The 18,791-nt window shown below is 36.6% G+C and overlaps 1 protein-coding gene across 1 annotated transcript in view; it reads right to left on the bottom strand.

The window, feature by feature from the left end:
* The window catches only part of ntn1b (netrin 1b), a 54,853-nt gene extending 37,170 nt beyond the window's left edge, over positions 1 to 17,683 (bottom strand). The window contains exons 1-2 of the mRNA XM_065252891.2: positions 17,430 to 17,683; positions 16,185 to 17,223 (exon numbers count right to left, since the gene is read on the bottom strand). Of these exons, the coding sequence (XP_065108963.1) occupies positions 16,185 to 17,199 (1,015 nt within the window). The 5' untranslated portion in view covers positions 17,200 to 17,223; positions 17,430 to 17,683. The remainder of the gene's footprint in view (positions 1 to 16,184; positions 17,224 to 17,429) is intronic.
* Between the last annotated feature and the right edge of the window lie 1,108 nt (positions 17,684 to 18,791).

Here is an 18,791-nt window from a genome sequence, read left to right as displayed (position 1 = left end):
TTTCCTTTTGGAATACGATCACAGCAAATCCCGCCCGGGGTGAAAAACATCCCAGCGTGATGAATTATGGCATCAACGTATCATTGAACGGCTTGTTAGTCCCTTGATTTATGGTGGGCTTTGCATGTTCTCTTGTTTGTTTTCATAAATATAACACACCCGTTGAGTAACTCCTCATTAACTTACGGCACTTTCATTTTCCCTGTACCTACGTAGTGCTGACAGCGCACGAGCCGCTCTTAAGAAGCCTCGTCATGGTGATCTCAGGAACCACGACCTGCCAAAAAAGCGGTAACACCATAATCGGGACTTAACTTAAAGAAGTGCACGGGCATTCAGGAAATTCTCAATTTTAGGAGCTTTTCCAAATCCAAATGAAAACATCTCATCAAATTTAAACATCTAACATCATCTGCAGGAATAATGGAAATTATAGACATAGTTTTGGATCCTTTTTCCTTAATCTGATTTTTACTTTCTATTATACAGTACTTGAAATCTCACTATTGCTTAATAGATGCAGGAAAATTCCTGGTGCATTTAAAAATAAGATTGAAATTCATACTATTTTTCAAAGCACACAATTTATTGCTATTTTATCATTACAGAATATGTTTGTTATGCCTGGTGTCTTTTTGCTATGAATTATATGGCTACAATTCCTTTTAGTGTTCATCTGGGTGTCCCAAAATAATGTGTAACTGTACAGTGGCAATATACCAAAGTAATGTGAGAGCTTGCTATGGCTTTAAGTGCATGTAGCTTCAACAAGGGGTAAAGTTTGGCCGAATTGAGCACTGGACACTGCTGTTGGGCGCTGTAACTAATTCAGAGGTAATCCAAGTAATTCCAAGAATTCGGTGGCATAACGATTACCATCAAGATGAATGGGAATGCTAATAGATAGCCAACACTGTTAGACATGGTGCTTGCTTTGCCCATATAGTAAGAGGCTTTTTCCTGATACTGCAGTATGCTCATGCATCTGTTCCGGGTCAAAATAATATAAAGTATGACGGAATCACATATACACATACAGTACATATGTGCAGTATGCAGTCATAAAAAGTACACTGCTTGATTTATTCACCATTTCTATTTAAAAGCGAAATTTAATGGAACGGAGGAAAAAGCTGGATTGAAATCAAGCACGAGAGATAAAGACATTGAATTGGACACCAGACACTGAAGAGTTTTGCGTGACTGGATGGGATTCACCGTGTAACATAAATCAGTTTGATGGAGAGCAACCTCAACGTGAGCGTTTCCAATCGTTTCTGCATTCCTTCTGTTTTCAAGCCCGTGTAAATCTTCCACGCGATAGACCGCGATACAGATGTGTGGCCCATCGAAGAATCTTCGCTCCAAATCCCAAATGATCCGTAAACGGGAATCTCCCCTGGTTCACGCCGTGATGTGGCGTGGGACGGAGAGAACGTGCTTTTCCACTGCAGGTGCCGTTACTCTGATACGCCCCCGGTGTCATTGTCTCTCACCGGCTGAGATTTACAGCCCTTGAAATGCGCTAAGAAGCCTCATTGACGAAGCATTAGTGGAATGCGGCTTTGCGGTGAAGGAAAACTTTATATGATGAGCGTTACAACGTGTGTCCCAGTGGCCTTTTTGAATTAGAGCGTGATGCTGCTCCTGGCCAAATTGTAAAACAGGAATAAAGGAATCCCATAATGCTTTGCGAGCAAGAGAACATGTGAATATAAGTAGTTGTATAGATATTTATAAAGATTAAAACATTAATAAATAGTTATTGTGTTAGGAGGAGCGCAAAGGTTGTGGGTTTGATTCCCAAAAACGCATACTAATAAAAATTGTACACTTTTTAAAGTTAAGCTTAGGATAAAAGCGTCTACCAAATGTATAAATGTAAAGTCGGTCGAGTATACTATGTGTAGTAGTGAGAGAGGCAGCTCAATAGGTTTTGGAATGGAGCCAACTTAATATGACCCGTTTACGATCTTAATCTGTGTTAATTTAGATCTGCATTAAAAGAACGGGCCATTTTTAACAGCGAAGTTTCCTGTGATTTGGAGCTGGAGGGAAAAAACAACACAGAATGTTGGACGTGTAACTAAAAACTGCTAGCATATTCCAAAGCCAATCTCTTTAAGTCAGGATTGATATGGGAGCTTTCAAGAGCTTATAATTAAAACTACGCCTTAGGAAAAGAAAGCAGCAGCCTGCTGTCAGTCAATTATAAAACCACCATGAACGATCAGATAAAATCACAGACTGGCTGGAGGTGTGTTTTCAGAAATCTGCAGATGCCACAGCGGGCTGATCTATCAGACGCTCGAGCTTCAGTGTACCCCACAGCGGACGAGAGGCTTAGAGGTCGAGCTGTAAATTACAAACTCCAGGTGACCACACATCCTAACTGTGGTTTTGACCGTCATAATGTAAGCCTGAAGTACAACGGCACAAACCCCTCCTGTCAAATCTAGATTTAACCAACCAAAACACACCGCTTACTGCGTCCACTGAGGTTTAAAGGTTAACACAAGTACTGTAATGCACTTTCTATATCATCCAGACATTTACTACAGTATATTACTTACATTAGTGGTTCCCAAAATCACTTAGATGTGTATAAACTAGGGCTATCAATCGATTAACACTTTTCAAGTTTTTAATACTTTAATCAACATGGGCGTAGACAAATATGGATGCTTTATGCAAGCGTATGTTTATTATTAGTGAAAGAGTCAGCAATTTTATTTATTTATTTGAAAAAATATATTTTTAAGGTTCAAAAACAAAATAACTGCATCTATACCATTAAATCACTGGTAAAACAAATAGATTTGGCAAACACAAAGTAAAAAACAATATCAATAAATGTGAAACTTTTTTCTTTCTGTTATTGTTTGATTGACACAGACAGTTTTAAGATCTATTGTAATAAGGATCTATCTAATATAATGTTACACATCAGATATTTTTCCCCAACAGTTAATCAAACAGTGACTCAACTCTTTCCCCGCCATTGACGAGTTATCTCGTCAATTAAGAGAAAACATTTGCATTAAAAGTGTTCCTGATGAATTTTTATGTTAATCTGCAATAACGCCATTATCCACTAGATGGCTTATTCAATTTATGAAAAAAACTGAAACCGAAACGTTATTTACTAATTTTAAATTCTGTGTATGTTTTGATAAGCGTTCTGAATCTGATCTCTAACAAAATTCCTTCACAAAAATGCAATTATTTCAGCTTTTTTTTTTTAAATACCCATATTTAAGTTTATAAGCAGAGAAAACATATAGATGAAAAAAAATCCCATTTTGTTTGTGTATTGTTTGTTTGAAAGAAGAGAGTCTGTTCATTCATTTGATATATTTGTATGTTTATATATTTTTAGAAGAAAAATTTCCTGGAAGGCATTTTGTGAAAATCATTGGCGGGGAACAGATTATATCTGCGTGAATTCTTGTCAAAACAGATATTTTTAAAACTGTAATTCTGTCTAATTATGCATATATCGGGGCCGCGCGCCTGTGTGCACGCTTCAGATGTGTCAGTCAGCGCGTGGAAGATTGTTTTCTAGTCCTGTCGCTCTTAATAACTCTTTAAACATCAATCAGATCCAGAACTTTATCTCTCTTAATAACTATTTTAACAGCACTTTATTTTCTAATTACTGCGTGCTTTAAAACTGAAACCAAAATCACATATGCACAAGTGGATGGACACGCATCCTTTATTTTAGTTAAGCATTTAGGACCATACACCTCTTAGAAAAATTACAAATAAAGATCATTGTAGACATTTGATGTCTAATTACTATCTAAGGCAGTGTCTCAATTTATCCAAAAACAGGCTAGGTCAAGGGTCAAACAGAAATTGGGTGTTGCATTAATTGCACATTTATAAAATTAGTGTGGTTTAAATGTATGTTAATGAGTTATTAACACGTTAATTTTGACAGCCCTAGTATAAACTATTATGTGACACATTTTTATTTAATAAGTAAGCAATTTTTATTTTCTTTGTCATTTAATAAATTACATTTAAGTTTAATTGCAATATCAAAATATCTTATAGTATATCAAAATCACTGTAGCCAAGCCACTTTGCGTAACCCACCTTATTCCACTGCAACCCACAAGTGGGTCCCAACACACTGTTTGAAAACATAATATATAATTTTACTATAAAATTTACTCTTAAATAGTTTTTGAAGGACTGAAATGATCTCTAATGTTTCTTTATGTATTTCGTATCATTTTACGTCTATTTCTTAAAATGGCATAAACTTTGATGTAGTTTGCATAAATTCAGTCAATTTACTTTAATGTATGTCCGATGCTTCATCAAAGCTACTTTCAATCTATTTGTTTTATCAGTATATTTGTTTTTCATGAGATTGAACCCATGACCTTTGCATTAGTAATGCAATGCTCTGCCAGTTAAGCTACAGGAACAGGAGAAACTCTATATTTAGAAACCAGTTACAATCTTACAGACAATTATTTTTACAGTTACACTGTAAAAAATTCCCTGACAATGTTATTGCAGCTGGGTTGCCGGTAATTTACCGTAGATTTAAATTTATTTTATTTACTGGCAAGAGTTTGTTCAAAGATTAATACATTTTAAATATTAAAATGTATTAATCTTTACAGAATAAAACTATACAATAACAGCCTCATGCAAAGCATTCTGGGTACCAAAAATCATCATCAACCTTTTTCTATTTTTTGCTTCAGATTTTGTTTCCCAGAATGTTTTGCTTGATGCTGTTTTTTTAGTTTTACTCTGTAAAGACAAAAACTTGTAAATGTTTAATGTTCATTTAACTTTGAACAAAATGTTGCCAGTAAAAAACATAAATTTAAATCTACGGTAAATTACCGGCAACCCAGCTGCAATTTCTACAGAATTTTTTTACAGTGCACTGTAAAAAAAGTTAAAACAACATGTTTTTGTAAGTAAATTCAACCTACTATTTTAAATGTTGACTTGTGATCAGTTGCCATAATAACTTAATTTGTTAAGATAAAGTAACATAATATATGACAGTATCAAATATCAAATATTTATTGCTAAGATACATCCAACACTGTAAAGTAAAAAGTTGGATCAACTTAAAACATTACTTCAACTGGTAAAACCTAAAAAAAAATCAGTTTACATTTTTCACAAAGTATTTTTTACTCAAACATATTCGTTTTTTAGTTGTTACCAATTGAAGTAATGCTTTAAGTTGATCCAACTTTTCACTTTTTACAGTAGCATAACATGTATGAATATACTGTAATGCTTCAAATACCAACCTACACTAACTTTTTCTTACTTGCACATTATTATCACTATTACATGCAGTTCGCAATAATACCATGCATTCTATTTATTTTATGAACTATTGCTTTTCCTTATGTCTTCACTGCCTGTACTGATATGTATAGAATAGAATAGAATAGAATAGAATAGAATAGAATAGAATAGAATAGAATAGAAGAGTGTTCATGTGTTGTGGGTGGTTACACACATTTGATAATGAAAAACTTTAGTATCTAAGTGGCTTCCAGCATCAGGGTGGGAAAGGAAGTGGGAGAGAACTTCCTGCTGTGAGCCACAAGTGTGTTGTCCATGGAAACACACTGAAGCCGATTACATCCCAAGCGATACTGCACACATGATGCTTTGACCTGTGCAACTGTTTGTATCTCAACCTTGGCAACACCAACACACAATATGTCATCGCTCTGTTACCAGTGTCCTGCTCGTACATTGATACACTGCTGTATCGAGTGCAAAGCATCACGTTCATGATCAGTATGTTAATATTCTGATTTTCCACAGCAGTTTTCTTTTTAAATATGAAAGGAAAATGACTTTATGCTGGAAATCTGTTCCTAGTATTAGAATTCCTGAATGTTCCTATGTACGCTACCACACCGTCCTCATAAAATTTCCCATAGCGTGAAGATTTGTGTGTGCACGTGTGTGATTTCAAATCACTCCAGAGCATGACTGGTTTTGTCCAGATAGCGACCTCTGTTTCCACAGGATAGCTCTGCTGAGATATGCTGTCTGCCCTCTGTGAATGCCGCGTCCTGTGACCCGACAAAGCACAACCGTCAGGATCACTCGACACAGTGAAAACTCTGTGCTGAAACTCTGTTTCCTTAAAACACTTTTTATATAGGCTACTACTATAAATATCCACTTGTTAAATGCATCTGAATGTCAGTGTGTTAATGCAAACAAGCAATAAAACAGCAGGACCACAGAAGTTACCTGTGTAACACATTAAACAGTTAGTTTATAAAGTTAACACTTTCAATATTCTCACAAAGGTTCTTGGGATGTTAAAGGTTCTTTATGGAACCATACAACCAAAAATGGTTCTTCTGTGGTTCATGTAGCACCTATTTAAAAACGTCCGATAATTTTTAATGTCTAATATCGTATATAAATCCCAAAAAATTTTCCCCACTGCACTTTTTAGGTGCTGCATGTCTGGGTTTGAATTTAAAAGATTTCAAACATTTGGACGCAGAAAGTATTTGCTTCTTATTTAGTATGTTTTTCCTGTAGATGTTGGAAAGAGTTTCATTAATGTCAAAACCAGCAGACTGGGCAAACATAAGTCGCTTTTAGCCATATAATGGTGTAGTGACGGCATTTACCATCAGGGGCAAACTTTCTACAGCCAGCCAGAACCCGACCCCCCGGAAGTTAACACGGGCCATATGGATCCATGATTTAATCCAAAGCGATTTACAGTATACACTGTGCTTCCTTGGATTCAAACCTGTGGCCTTGACATTGCAGTCAGGCTTTTGTACAGCTATAGGTAGAATGGTTCAGCTATACGTAGATTTTCGTTTTGACAGCACGTATAATCTGACAGTATACAGGCCACCCAGCGGGTGAGCGTGACTCATCTGTTAGCAGCCAATGACAGAAGATCTTCATCCATCATTAACTCCCTACTGGCAGTCAGTGAGCAGATGTGGTCATGATTGGACTCTTTTCATTTCTGTGTTCATGGTGCCGTTGCCTTTGATGTCCACGCGGCCACGGTAGACGGACGTTTTTGACGGTGTAGTGAAGATAAATGCGCACGATGTCAACAAAGGTTGTCTCTGCTGGGGCTGATGTGGAATTTTGGGAAATTGGCTGGAATAATGAAAAAGGAGGTAATGCTGGAGGAATCCGATCTTGAGACGTGTATAGCTGTGTGTGTGCATGGTGTACGTTTCTAAACCTGGCTTGGCTATGTGGCACAAAAGCCTTTCTGGCCGAATGTCCATTGTGTAAGTCACAAAGCACGAATTTTGTTTGTGTGTGCCAGTGTGTGTGTGATCCAAAATGTGTATGAGAGAGAAAGAGAGCACAAAGCGTGGCTGTGCACCGTACCATACATTATTCCACCTTCTCTTGTTATATCGCAGGGTGGTCCAACCTATTGTACAGCCAGAACGCTATCACAAATGCTGGCGTAAAGGTGAAACGCACACACATAAATACCAACAGAAACTGTATTTCGGCGCACACAAGTCTTACACAACACCAGGCACATAAACTCTGAGCTCTGTGTTTACTCCCGAGATGCTGTTGTGGTTGTCCGCTGAAAGAATGCTAGCATTGTGTCACTTTCACAAACACTAATTTACTGTACTGTACGTTTACCCCCTTGTAAAACACTGTGGTTTAGGTCATGACCTAAGAGACCATGTTTTGAAACTGGCTCCATGGTAAGACTTTGGTGCTTTAGACAAACACCATGGTTTTACCATTGTAGCCTGTTTTTGTAGTGTTGCATGTAAATCAATGCACTACCAAAAGTCATGACACGTAATAAATCTTTAGATCAAAAATTGAAATACCTTATATTGTGTCTACATTTGCATATCGCTAGGTGACACATGGCTTATATTTGAATTAGGGCTGTCGATGTTAATGTGTTAATGCATGCCATTAATTCATTAATCATTAAAATAATTTAACGCAATAAATTACAGTCAGTCAGACCACCAGCACCGCACACTGTTAAACATTTCTGTAGAAATGACAGTATTACTAGCAGCTGGAGCTGGTAGATTTAAATTTATGTTATTTACTGGCAACAAGCTTGTTAAAAGTTAATTGAACATAAAACATGATCTTTATATTTACAGAATAAAACTAAAATAACAGCTTCATGCAAAGCATTCTGGGAATCAAAATGTGAAGGATAAAAACAGAAAAAGGTTCAAGAGGATTTCTGGTTCCCAGAATGCTTTGCATAAGGCTGTTATTTTAGTTGTATTCTGTAAAGACAAACCCTTTAACGTTTAATGTTCATTTACCTTTCAACAAACTGTTGCCAGTAAATAAAATAAATTTAAATGTACAATAAATTACAGGCAAACAGTTACATAACTACAGCAAATAAAAAATATTTACAGTGCATGGTAAAAAGTAAAATGTGGATCAATTTAACAAATTACTTCCAATTGGTGATGGATTGTTTTTATGTATTTATTTATTTATTTATTTATTTTTTCACTTTAATATTTAAGTATTTTAGGTGTTAGCAGTTGAAGGAAGTGTTTTTAAATGTTTTTTTCACCTTAAATTTCATTTATTTATTTATTTTATTTTATTTATTTTCTCACTTTAATATTTAAGTATTTTAGGTGTTACCAGTTGAAGGAAGTTTTTTAAAATGTTTTTTCACCTTAAATTTTTTTTTTCTCTCACTTTTATATTTAAGTATTTTAGGTGTTACCAGTTGAAGGAAGTTGTTTTAAATGTTTTTTTTCACCTTACATTTTATTTTTATTATTATTTTTTTTCTCACTTTAATATTTAAAGTATTTTAGGTGTTACCAGGTGAAGGAAGTTTTTTAAAATGTTTTTTCACCTTAAATTTTATTTATTTATTTATTTTATTTTCTCACTTTAATATTTAAGTATTCTAGGTGTTACCAGTTGAAGGAAGTTTTTTTTAAATGTTTTTTTCACCTTAAAATGTATTTATTTATTTATTTTATTTTATTTATTTTCTCACTTTAATATTTAAGTATTTTAGGTGTTACCAGGTGAAGGAAGTTTTTTTAAATGTTTTTGTCACCTTAAATTTAAATTTTTTTATTTATTTTCTCACTTTAATATTTAAGTATTTCAGATGTTACCAGTTGAAGGAAGTGTTTTTAAATGTTTTTTCACCTTAAATGTTTCACTTTAAGTGAGAAAAGCTAAGTTTTCAATAGAAGTAAACTTTAAGTAGAGCAGCTTTCACTTTTTACAGTGCGTACCCGAGCTTTATCCGCGGACCGTGGGCAGGAGGTGTGTTTTCAGTGCTGCACGGACTGAGTATTCCGGTCTTTGGGGTTGTGCACACCAAAACTTTTAAACGCGGCTGAAAACGCCTGGTGGACGCCAAATGCCAGCTGTTTTTCAGCTGAGTGCCAGCTTTCTTCAGCTGAGCGCTTTGGTAGCTGTGAAACTTCAGCTGTGAGCCGGTTGGTTGCTGTGGTAATGTCCCGCCCATCCTCCACTGTGATTGGAGGACCGTGTGAGAACTGACGTTGAGCGGAGCTTTTCACCCAAAGTTGAATATTTTTCAACTCTCAGTGCGGAAAAACCGCTGAGCAACGATTTTCAGCGCGGAGCTTCCATTGTAAACAATTTAAAACATGCGCCGACCGCTTGCGTAAAAGCTTAGGTGTGCATGCCCCCTTACCGATCTTTGTTATATAATGCACCAACCAGTCTGCGCACCGCTGCGCATCAAGACGAACACACAGGTGTTTGTGGATCTGGTTGCTTGTGTGTGCACGCGCGTCTGTGTGAAAAATAGCATCTAATATATAGTATATCCTCTGTAGAATCAGCTATGTCTGGCTCTCTCTCAAGGATTTTTTTTCATGCCCTAGGGAGTCAGCTGACATTGGCTTAACTTAGCACTCTCTTCTATAAGTAACATTATTACTACGCTCGCTGGTATGGTTTAAACTTAGCCACTGTACTCTGGTTCTTATGTTGTCCAAGTTTTAAATGGGAAAAATATCGAAACTCTTTGGTTATTTTTGAGTGCGATGCTAATGGTCTAATCAGATTCAATGGATTGTGCTAAGCTATGCTATAAGTGGTACCGCCAGATGCGGAGATCTGCTGAATGGATTCCAAAACGGTAAAAATTAAATGTTTAACTCTATTGGAACTGGAAAATTGTGTGTGTCCCTTTAAAAGGACAACTTTAATGTTACAGTAGTATCCACTTCTTATTCAGAGTGCAAAGGTTGCTTTGGAGTTTAGTGATCAATAATAAATCTGTATTAAATGCTCCCACTTTTCTTATATCCAAATCGTATGTGTATTTTCTGGGTTCAAACTTACTACTTTTTGCTTTACCACTGAGCAATATGAGCAAAGTTCACAGTTTTGGTGCCTTTACAAAGATAGTGGATTAATAGCCTATTGTACATTAATTAAAATGAGTTTGTATCTTTTAACTAGTGGTGTATGTTACTATCTCATAGTACCATGGTATCGCCACAGTTCTTGGTTCGAGCAGCCATCTGTATCAAGCATTTTTTATTCAATTTACACATTTGAAATCCTGTTTTATGTATATTTTATGTTTTATATGACACGTATTTCACCTGCCGGAAAGATTTGGCAACAACGTGAGCTCCTGAGACAAAACATGCCACAAAGCTCCAAAAATTCAATAAACAAAAGACTGACAGAGATTCAAACCATCAGTGTTAGTGAGGAAACAAACAGAAGGCCAAAACAAGCAGACCCCACCACCAGCATATAGACCACCTCTCAAATCAGGATATATTGTGTTTTCTCTCAACTCCCGTAAAACCCCACAAAGCCTTTTGGCTTATAAGTCATATGTGTTTTGAATTATGAGCTCAACAAAGCAAAATCCCTGAAACACGGAGCTCACTGCCCAGTGGACCTCCAATACAGTGGGCTTTTCATTTTGAAATCCTGAAACACATATCGTTTGTGTTTTCTTTATTTTTGCTCTGTTGTTTTTTCTTAACCCCCGACTTTACCACGCGAGCACAAGCCTACAATCTTGCAACTTTACTGTTTTTATGTTATGAAACATTGCTTGCGGTTTTTGTTCTTATATATCTTCATTTATTATTGATTATGAGATGTCCAGGCACCTGGGAAATAACACAAAGTGCAAAGAAAACGAGCTTTTTTGGTTATTTCCTGTTTTCTAATGAAATCATCCTACATAATGTAAGAAAATTCTGTTAAATATAACCCTGATGTCTTTAATATTGACCGAGTAAGGTCATGTCAAAGATTGAAATCAATGTGAAATCCAACTTTGATGCTCCAAATCTCATTTTATGAGACTTTAGCCTGGATTTCACAGACAGGGTGACAAATATGTCCTGGAATCCACTAACATCCTTTGCAAGAGCAAACTCATTTAATTGTATTTCAGAAAATATTGAAATCTAAACACCCGCATACCGTGTCCTGATGCAAAGGTCCCACATTCATTCTGTGAGTTGAACGGTTTGCTATGAGTGACTCACTGTGTCGGCCGACCGCAGGGTCCCACGGGGGTTTTAGGAGGTGTGTGAGTTTCCATGCAGTCGGTGTCAGAATCGGCTCTACAATACTGACCAACAGCCCACCTGCTTCCCATTAACAGTTCGAAATCCTCTGTTCTTCATGCCTTTTTGCTCTTTTTATTGTCATTTTTGTGCCTTTGTTTTTTTTTTCATTGTAAGAAAATGATTACATCGAGGTAGTTTTATGCATTAAATCTCATTTCCTGTTATGAACTAATAATTGTTTTTGAGACATATCGGTAACATTGTGTCCTACCAAGATTCAAGAAACAAGCAAACTTGTACGTCCACACTGAACGCAAAACAGATATGCAATGTTGCACAACAGCTGAAATATTTAATGTTGAATTTATGCAAGGACCAATGAGATCTTTCTTGAACCAACGTGATACCCCAATCATTCAACCGTGAATTCGTAACTACACTATACAATTTGAATTGAAAAACGTATGATTGTTAAAAAAGCAATAATAAAGCTCCACCCCTAAACCAAACATCACTGGGGTGCATGAATGAGATCGTTCATGCAAATGATTCACTTATAAAATAGTGAATTTGTGTTAAACACAGTCGCTCACGTCAAAATAAAATACTTGTTTAAGTATTACTAATTATTAGTCAACACAAAGTTGATTCTCCTTCTCTTTAGCTTGACCTCCAATACCACATTCACACACACACACAAAGGAACTGAATGTCTAGCATTGAATCATTGTTTTCAGGCCTTTATGACATCACCCTTTACACAACTCTTTCAGCAGACTCATGGTCCGGCAACACCACTAAGAAAGCCACAGATGGTCCACAGACCTCGACCGGCTCTTCATAGTAGCCCGAAAATCTGCTCCAGTTCCTGTTCGTCTGCTCACATCACAGCAGGCCAAAAATACTATGACCCAGAGAACAACAGTGGAACAACGTATAGCGATCCAATCCTGCAGTCTGCTATATGTCAAGAGCTGCGATGGATGTCGAGCTCTTTCCCCCGGTGAACGTTAAATGCCTTTATACCCACATGTTGCTGTGTGCTAACTTGCTTGTACAAACATTTAACAAACAGCAACGTTTTGCTAAAGAAAACAGCAATCTGTAAAGTAAATTTTTGCGGAGAAGCACGACCAGAAATGAATGAAATTGATGCCTGCTAGACGTTTACACATAAATCTGGAGCGCAGCAAGGCTTTTGTCTATTTATAGAGCTTTGAACTGTGTGTTGGATGGGGGATAGAGCTAATTTGGTATTGATTTAATCGCAACAGATTGAAACCCCCCGCCTGCTGTGCTGAAGACATGTTTGTGCAGAATGAAAAAGAAAGACTTTAGGTTTTAAAGTTTCCAAAGGCCCGTCCAAATGCCCGAAACGAAAAACTTTATGATCCTGCGTTAACAGATACATTTTATAATTTTTTATAAGCTATGTTCAGGTAAATATATATATAATTTATCCTATACATGTGACCACAAAACCATAAGTTGCACGGGTATATTTGTAGCAATAGCCAACAATATATTATATGAATCAAAATTAAAGATTTTTTATTCCAAAAGTCATTAGGTTATTAAGTAAAGATCATTTTCCATGATAATATTTTGTAAAATACAATAAATAAATGAATAAATATTTTTCATTAGTAAAATGTACTGCTAAGGACTTCATTAAAGGGGATTTTCTCAATATTTAGATTTTTTGCACCCTCAGATTTCAGATTTTCAAATAGATGCATCTCAACCAAATATTGTCCTATCCTAACATACATCAAAGCTTACTTATTCAGCTTTCAGATGATGTATTAATCTAAATTTCGTGGTCCAGGGTCATAATATGATTTTATTAAATCAAAAATTTTTATGTTACCAAAAAATTGTTTCTTATATTTCTTAATTCTTAAAAAGATTAATTACAAAGTTTACAATGAAGCATTTAGATCTCAATACAAACATGGAAATACTGTAAAAGATAAAAATTGCAATCATTTCCATATAACATATCTATCTCAAAAGTTTGACAGTATTGCTACACAAATTTGAAATTATTCAAATTTCTGTTTAATAAAAATAATATCTAAAAATAACATCTATGGGATTACGTATTATAGAGACACATCACAAGGCCTTAAAACTTGAAGAAAATTAATTTATTAAATTTTTTCTCACCATAATATTCTGTTTCTTTACTTTTTCTTAAAGCGCAAACCAAGATCAGCTATTAAATCATGCCCAATTTCTAAACCTAACTCACGATTAAATTTCCCTACTGAAAATCTTGGAGGTGGGAACCCCAGGCCTAAAAAGTCAGCAAACAAAAGCATCCCCATTGTCTTTAATACTGATGGTTAACATTTAAATTCCTATTAGGCCAATAAATATGAATCAAGTAACCTACATTACTTTTAACACCTTGGTAAAGATTTGACACAAGCTTGATCTAATGCTAAAAGTGCAGAAGTCTTTTAAAATAAACGCATGGCACCTGCTGGCATCAGGACCAAACCTGCCTGACTTTTAGACTGAAAGCTGTATTTCTATTCAAGTGATGTGGTAAACAATGCAAGAACGAGATGTAGATAACATTCCTATCGTCCTGCAAACGCTACACCTATTTTTCCACAAATACCTGCCCTGTCTTGCTTCATTCCTCAAAACAGGATGAAAAATGTATCTGGGAAGAAAACGCAAGTTTTAATTATGAGGCGCTGGATCAAAGCGAGTAGATTTGTACCATATGCAACAATCTCTTTGAAAGCGTTCGAGACAAAGCTGACCAGACTTTTTATATTGTGCTACAGATGATCTCAGTTACAGCTTCAACATTAAGCCTCGCCGTTCACCTCTGCATTGTTGCGTGCAAAAGCGCTGTGAGAAAGAAGTCTCTGTCAGTCATCTTTCTTATCATGATGGTGCCCTCATTCACCATTCATGGGAACAGACGCTTATTTATGACCTTCACAAATTCACCTGTCGTGTAGTATTGTTTGCTTATGCATAACACCCGCCTGTCAGTGGTTTGATATCTTTTTCATAATTTTAGAGTTACTTTAGCACTTTGCCATGCAGTTATTGAATCAAAGATTTGTTGTGAAATCGTGTAAATATCATTAACCAGATAGGGATCTTTTGGGGCAATAAATGTGTCAGGCCATGTTAAGATCTCTTCATGTTTTAAAGTGATTTAAAAAAAATAAATCCACTCAAGTTATTAGATCATAGGATGTTATTTTCTTCCACAATTGGGTTGGCTAACTTCATCTAGATAGCAGTTTACTCCTAAATAGCCAGAAATGTCAACAAAGCTGATGTAATCTTTCCTTTAATCTGATACAGACACCTGCTCTGCAATAACACGACAAGCGTTTTAGCAAAATCTGCACCAAGAATGTTTCCTTCCCACTGAATGAATGTTGAAAGCCACTTCCAAACCCTGTACCCTCATCTGCACACCCACCCAATATGCTAAATAACTCTAGACATCTGGTAGCTTACAGTACAGTATACTATACACATGTTTAACATTCCAGTCATTATTTATTGTCTAAATAAAAAGGTTTAAATAATTTGTTTTAATCAAATTCTAAGATATTTCTTTGGATAGGATATAAAAGGATATAATTGGAGTTTGTTTGTGATTAAATTTTAACATAAAGTTTATGTAAAGAGGACTATTTGTCTCACAATTACAAATAATTGTATTTATTTATTTTTGGTTCATTAACAAAAATTTTTTTTTTTTGATATTTTAAATCAAATTGAATGACTATTTGATGGCGTTTTAATAGCCTATTTTATAACGTGAATCGTTTCAGATAGGTTTCAAACGTTCCCAAGATTTGCTGAAAGGAAACTGTGGTTAAAATAGTCTGAAATTGAGGCTAAGGATCATGGTGTGCTATGTTATTCTGCACTTGTCAGTCGAATTTTTTTGCTATAACGAGTTGAATAATTCATCCAGAGAAAATATTAAATAAATAAAAAGCTGGCAAATATTCAAACAAAACGAAAGTTTGCGGACAAAATTTAGAAAGAATTTTTATATGTATCGACATAAATTGTTTTGGGGTAAAACTTTATTTTTATTTTTTTTAATAAATGTAAAAGTAGTTTGCAGTTTTATATATTATTAAGAAACGTTATGAAATGTATAATGTGTTATTTTGTGATCTGATGTTTATTTAAATTAGAAATCTCTAAAACATTGACTTATTCAAAATTAAACTCGTATAGATTGTCACATTTAAAAAGACAAAAATACATAATCTCCTGATCTGATATTAGGCTACCTTACATATTTTAATGATAAAATTTAATCAAGTGTTATCTTTTATAAAGCCGTGAATGCATTTTTCTGATAAAGTTCCGTACTAAAGTATACTTTTCAAAATAAAGGTGCTAAACTGGGTTTTACGTTGTGATGGTTTGGGAAAAAAACATTTTTGGTTCTCCCAAAAGCTGTCAGTCAAAGGACCTTAAAATAACAATTTCTTTCTTAACTTTTTATAGCAGAACCTAAAAGCTTTTGTGCAACAAAAAATTGCTCTTTATATAACCATACATCCTGACAAAGAACCTTTATTTTTAAAAGGACTACACGTGCTTTGAATCGATGACTTATGAAAAACTTACCGACGCACTCGTTCGCCTCTCTGGCCGTCGCTCGTTGCCATGGCCGATCGTAATGAAAAGGTTTGCACCTGTCGCACTCCGGTCCCGCCGTGTTATGCTTGCACTCACACACCAGGTTATCATCCCGGTCCTTCACGCACTTCGACGCGTGGCCGTTACACTTACACCGACCACCGACTTGCAGGTCCGACACCGCGTAAAAGTACGAGTCCCGGGCGAGCTCCGAGTCGTCCTCGTTTTCATCCCCGAAAGTATGGAGACGATTGAACGTCACCTTGATATCGGTGGCCGTGACCCAGTCCTGCAGGACAGGAGAGTTGTCAAAGTCGTGCGCCGACGGTCTGCCATCCAAGGTGCTGAACGCAATGAGCCCACCTGTCAGCGGTTGCATATCTGTATGCGAATCCGTGCAGATGGCCTCCTGTTCGTTCTGCTTCGTTATTGCCGCCTTGCTGGGCTTGTTGTACATTTTCTTACACTGGGTCGAGTAGAACTGGAAGGGGACCCAAGTTTTCCCGTAATCCATAGACTTGAATATGGCCATGGATTCGGGCCGAGGCGAGCAGAATTGCAAGCTCACGTATGTCACCTCAAATTTCTTACCGAGGGACAGCGTCAGGGTGACATTTTGGGGATACTGCACGTAGTTCTCCGACTGCCAGCACGTAAGGTTGTGAGGGTTGTTGAGATCTGTCAGATAAGCGGGTGGATGGGACTTCTTGGGATCCGTGGCGTCGCAGATGTTGCAGTCTCGAGATCTCTCCTCGCCCTTCTCGGTCACCACGCAGTACCTGGACGCGGGTGTGCCGCAGGTGCTGGAGACGCGCACGTCCTTGCCGAACGCGGAGTTCACGAAGTCGGGGATGCATCGTCTGGGGTTGCCGTTCTCATCGTAACACGGGTCCGGAGGGGAGGATTGAGCCGCGAACATACTCATTCCGTGCACCGCACGAGCGCCTTCCGCCATCCCGGTGATGGACACCACGGAGAGCAATGTAACCAAAACCCGTATCATTGCAACCCGCGTTCCTCGGTGTCCCTGGAGATGCGATGAACAAGAGTGAAGGTAAGAAACAAATGTTTTACATGCACTTGAATAATCTAATGTTGCAATGCATACGTTACATAGATTTTCCAAAAATGCAATAAAAAAGTTTTTGATAGTAACAATCGGGTTTAACATTTCCTAACCATGTAATTCATCTGTATTTACCATCATAAAAGCTAAGAAAATGCACACTATACCTTTAGAGAACCTGCTTAACTCGGGCTGAAACGTTTGGCAAACCCGTCTATAAAAAAGAAATTACAGGGTGCTCTCCTATTCTATTCTTTTCTCTTTCTCTCTCTCTCTCTCTCTCTCGCCCGGATATGTTGTAATCTATTTCCCACTTTCAATTCTAGCACAAACGATATGAAACGGAAAACCTGCTATTAGTTTCCAGCTCTGCCTTTCTTTCTCTGTCTAACTCATTCACACCTCTGCCTCTCTGTGACTGAGTGTCGCAGTTCAGCCCTTTTTCACTTTCTGCTGCTCTCCCTGAATAGGAAGGGGGTTCAGTCATTTGCCATTCTCAGTGCGCCCGCATAGCAAAGTACTTTATTACCCTATGTACAAACACAATGTAGCCCTTATGCATGTTTATTGTTTGCTAGATTGATCTAAAATAAGTATATAAACATTACTATAGATAGATAGATAGATAGATAGATAGATAGATAGATAGATAGATAGATAGATAGATAGATAGATAGATAGATATGTACACTGTTTGACGTGAAAAGGTTGATTTTAAGAGTTGTACATTACACTATTAAGTTATAAAACATAAATATGTTTTTAAATAAATGAATTAAATAGTTTATCATACACATGCATTTAAGCAATAGTCAAACCCCAATGTTTATTACGCAGATCTACTCTTGGCCACCCACCGTGTCCTGTACACACTTGTTGAGTCACATTCCTTTTTTTAGAGAAACAGCGACACCTTGTGGTAGATTTGTCTGATCTACGTTAGGTACTGTGTATTAGTGACTGATTTGATGAAACTGTGATCAGAGCGCATTGTTGATTTTTTTTTTAATGACCTTTTGAGTCATGCAGTGTGTGAATTATCCCCTTTACTGGTGCCCACTTTGGGGGAGAAAAGGTGATATACCCCTTGAAATTAATATAACTTTTTTCGGTCTAGAAGCCTAAGGGGCCAGTCACACAAAACGCATTTTAAACGATTGGAATTGCAAGGCACGCCCGCACTGCCATTTTTTGGTCACTTTAAAAAAGATCAGTGCAGCAGCTTTTTATATTGTTATTCAACCAACCAGAGCCAGACAGTAACGGAGTAAATTTACTTGAGTACAGTACTTAAGTACAATTTTGAGGGATCTGTACTTTACTTGAGTATCATTTTTTAAGAAAGCAGTACTCATGACTTTACTCAAGGACATTTAAGAGGAAAATATTGTACTCTTTACTCCACTACATTTCTATTCTATTTCTATATCTCAGAAACCCTCAATTTGTTGTTTCCCTTTTCTCAAACGTGATTGGATTGTGCAGGCGCCACTGATTGGGACAGCCTGTCAGCAATCACCTTGTCACCA

Source organism: Paramisgurnus dabryanus, chromosome 3 (genome assembly GCF_030506205.2).
Source record: "Paramisgurnus dabryanus chromosome 3, PD_genome_1.1, whole genome shotgun sequence".
NCBI lineage: Eukaryota > Metazoa > Chordata > Actinopteri > Cypriniformes > Cobitidae > Paramisgurnus > Paramisgurnus dabryanus.
The sequence above is the reverse complement of the archived record's forward strand: the minus strand, read 5'-3'. Positions and strand labels throughout refer to the sequence as shown.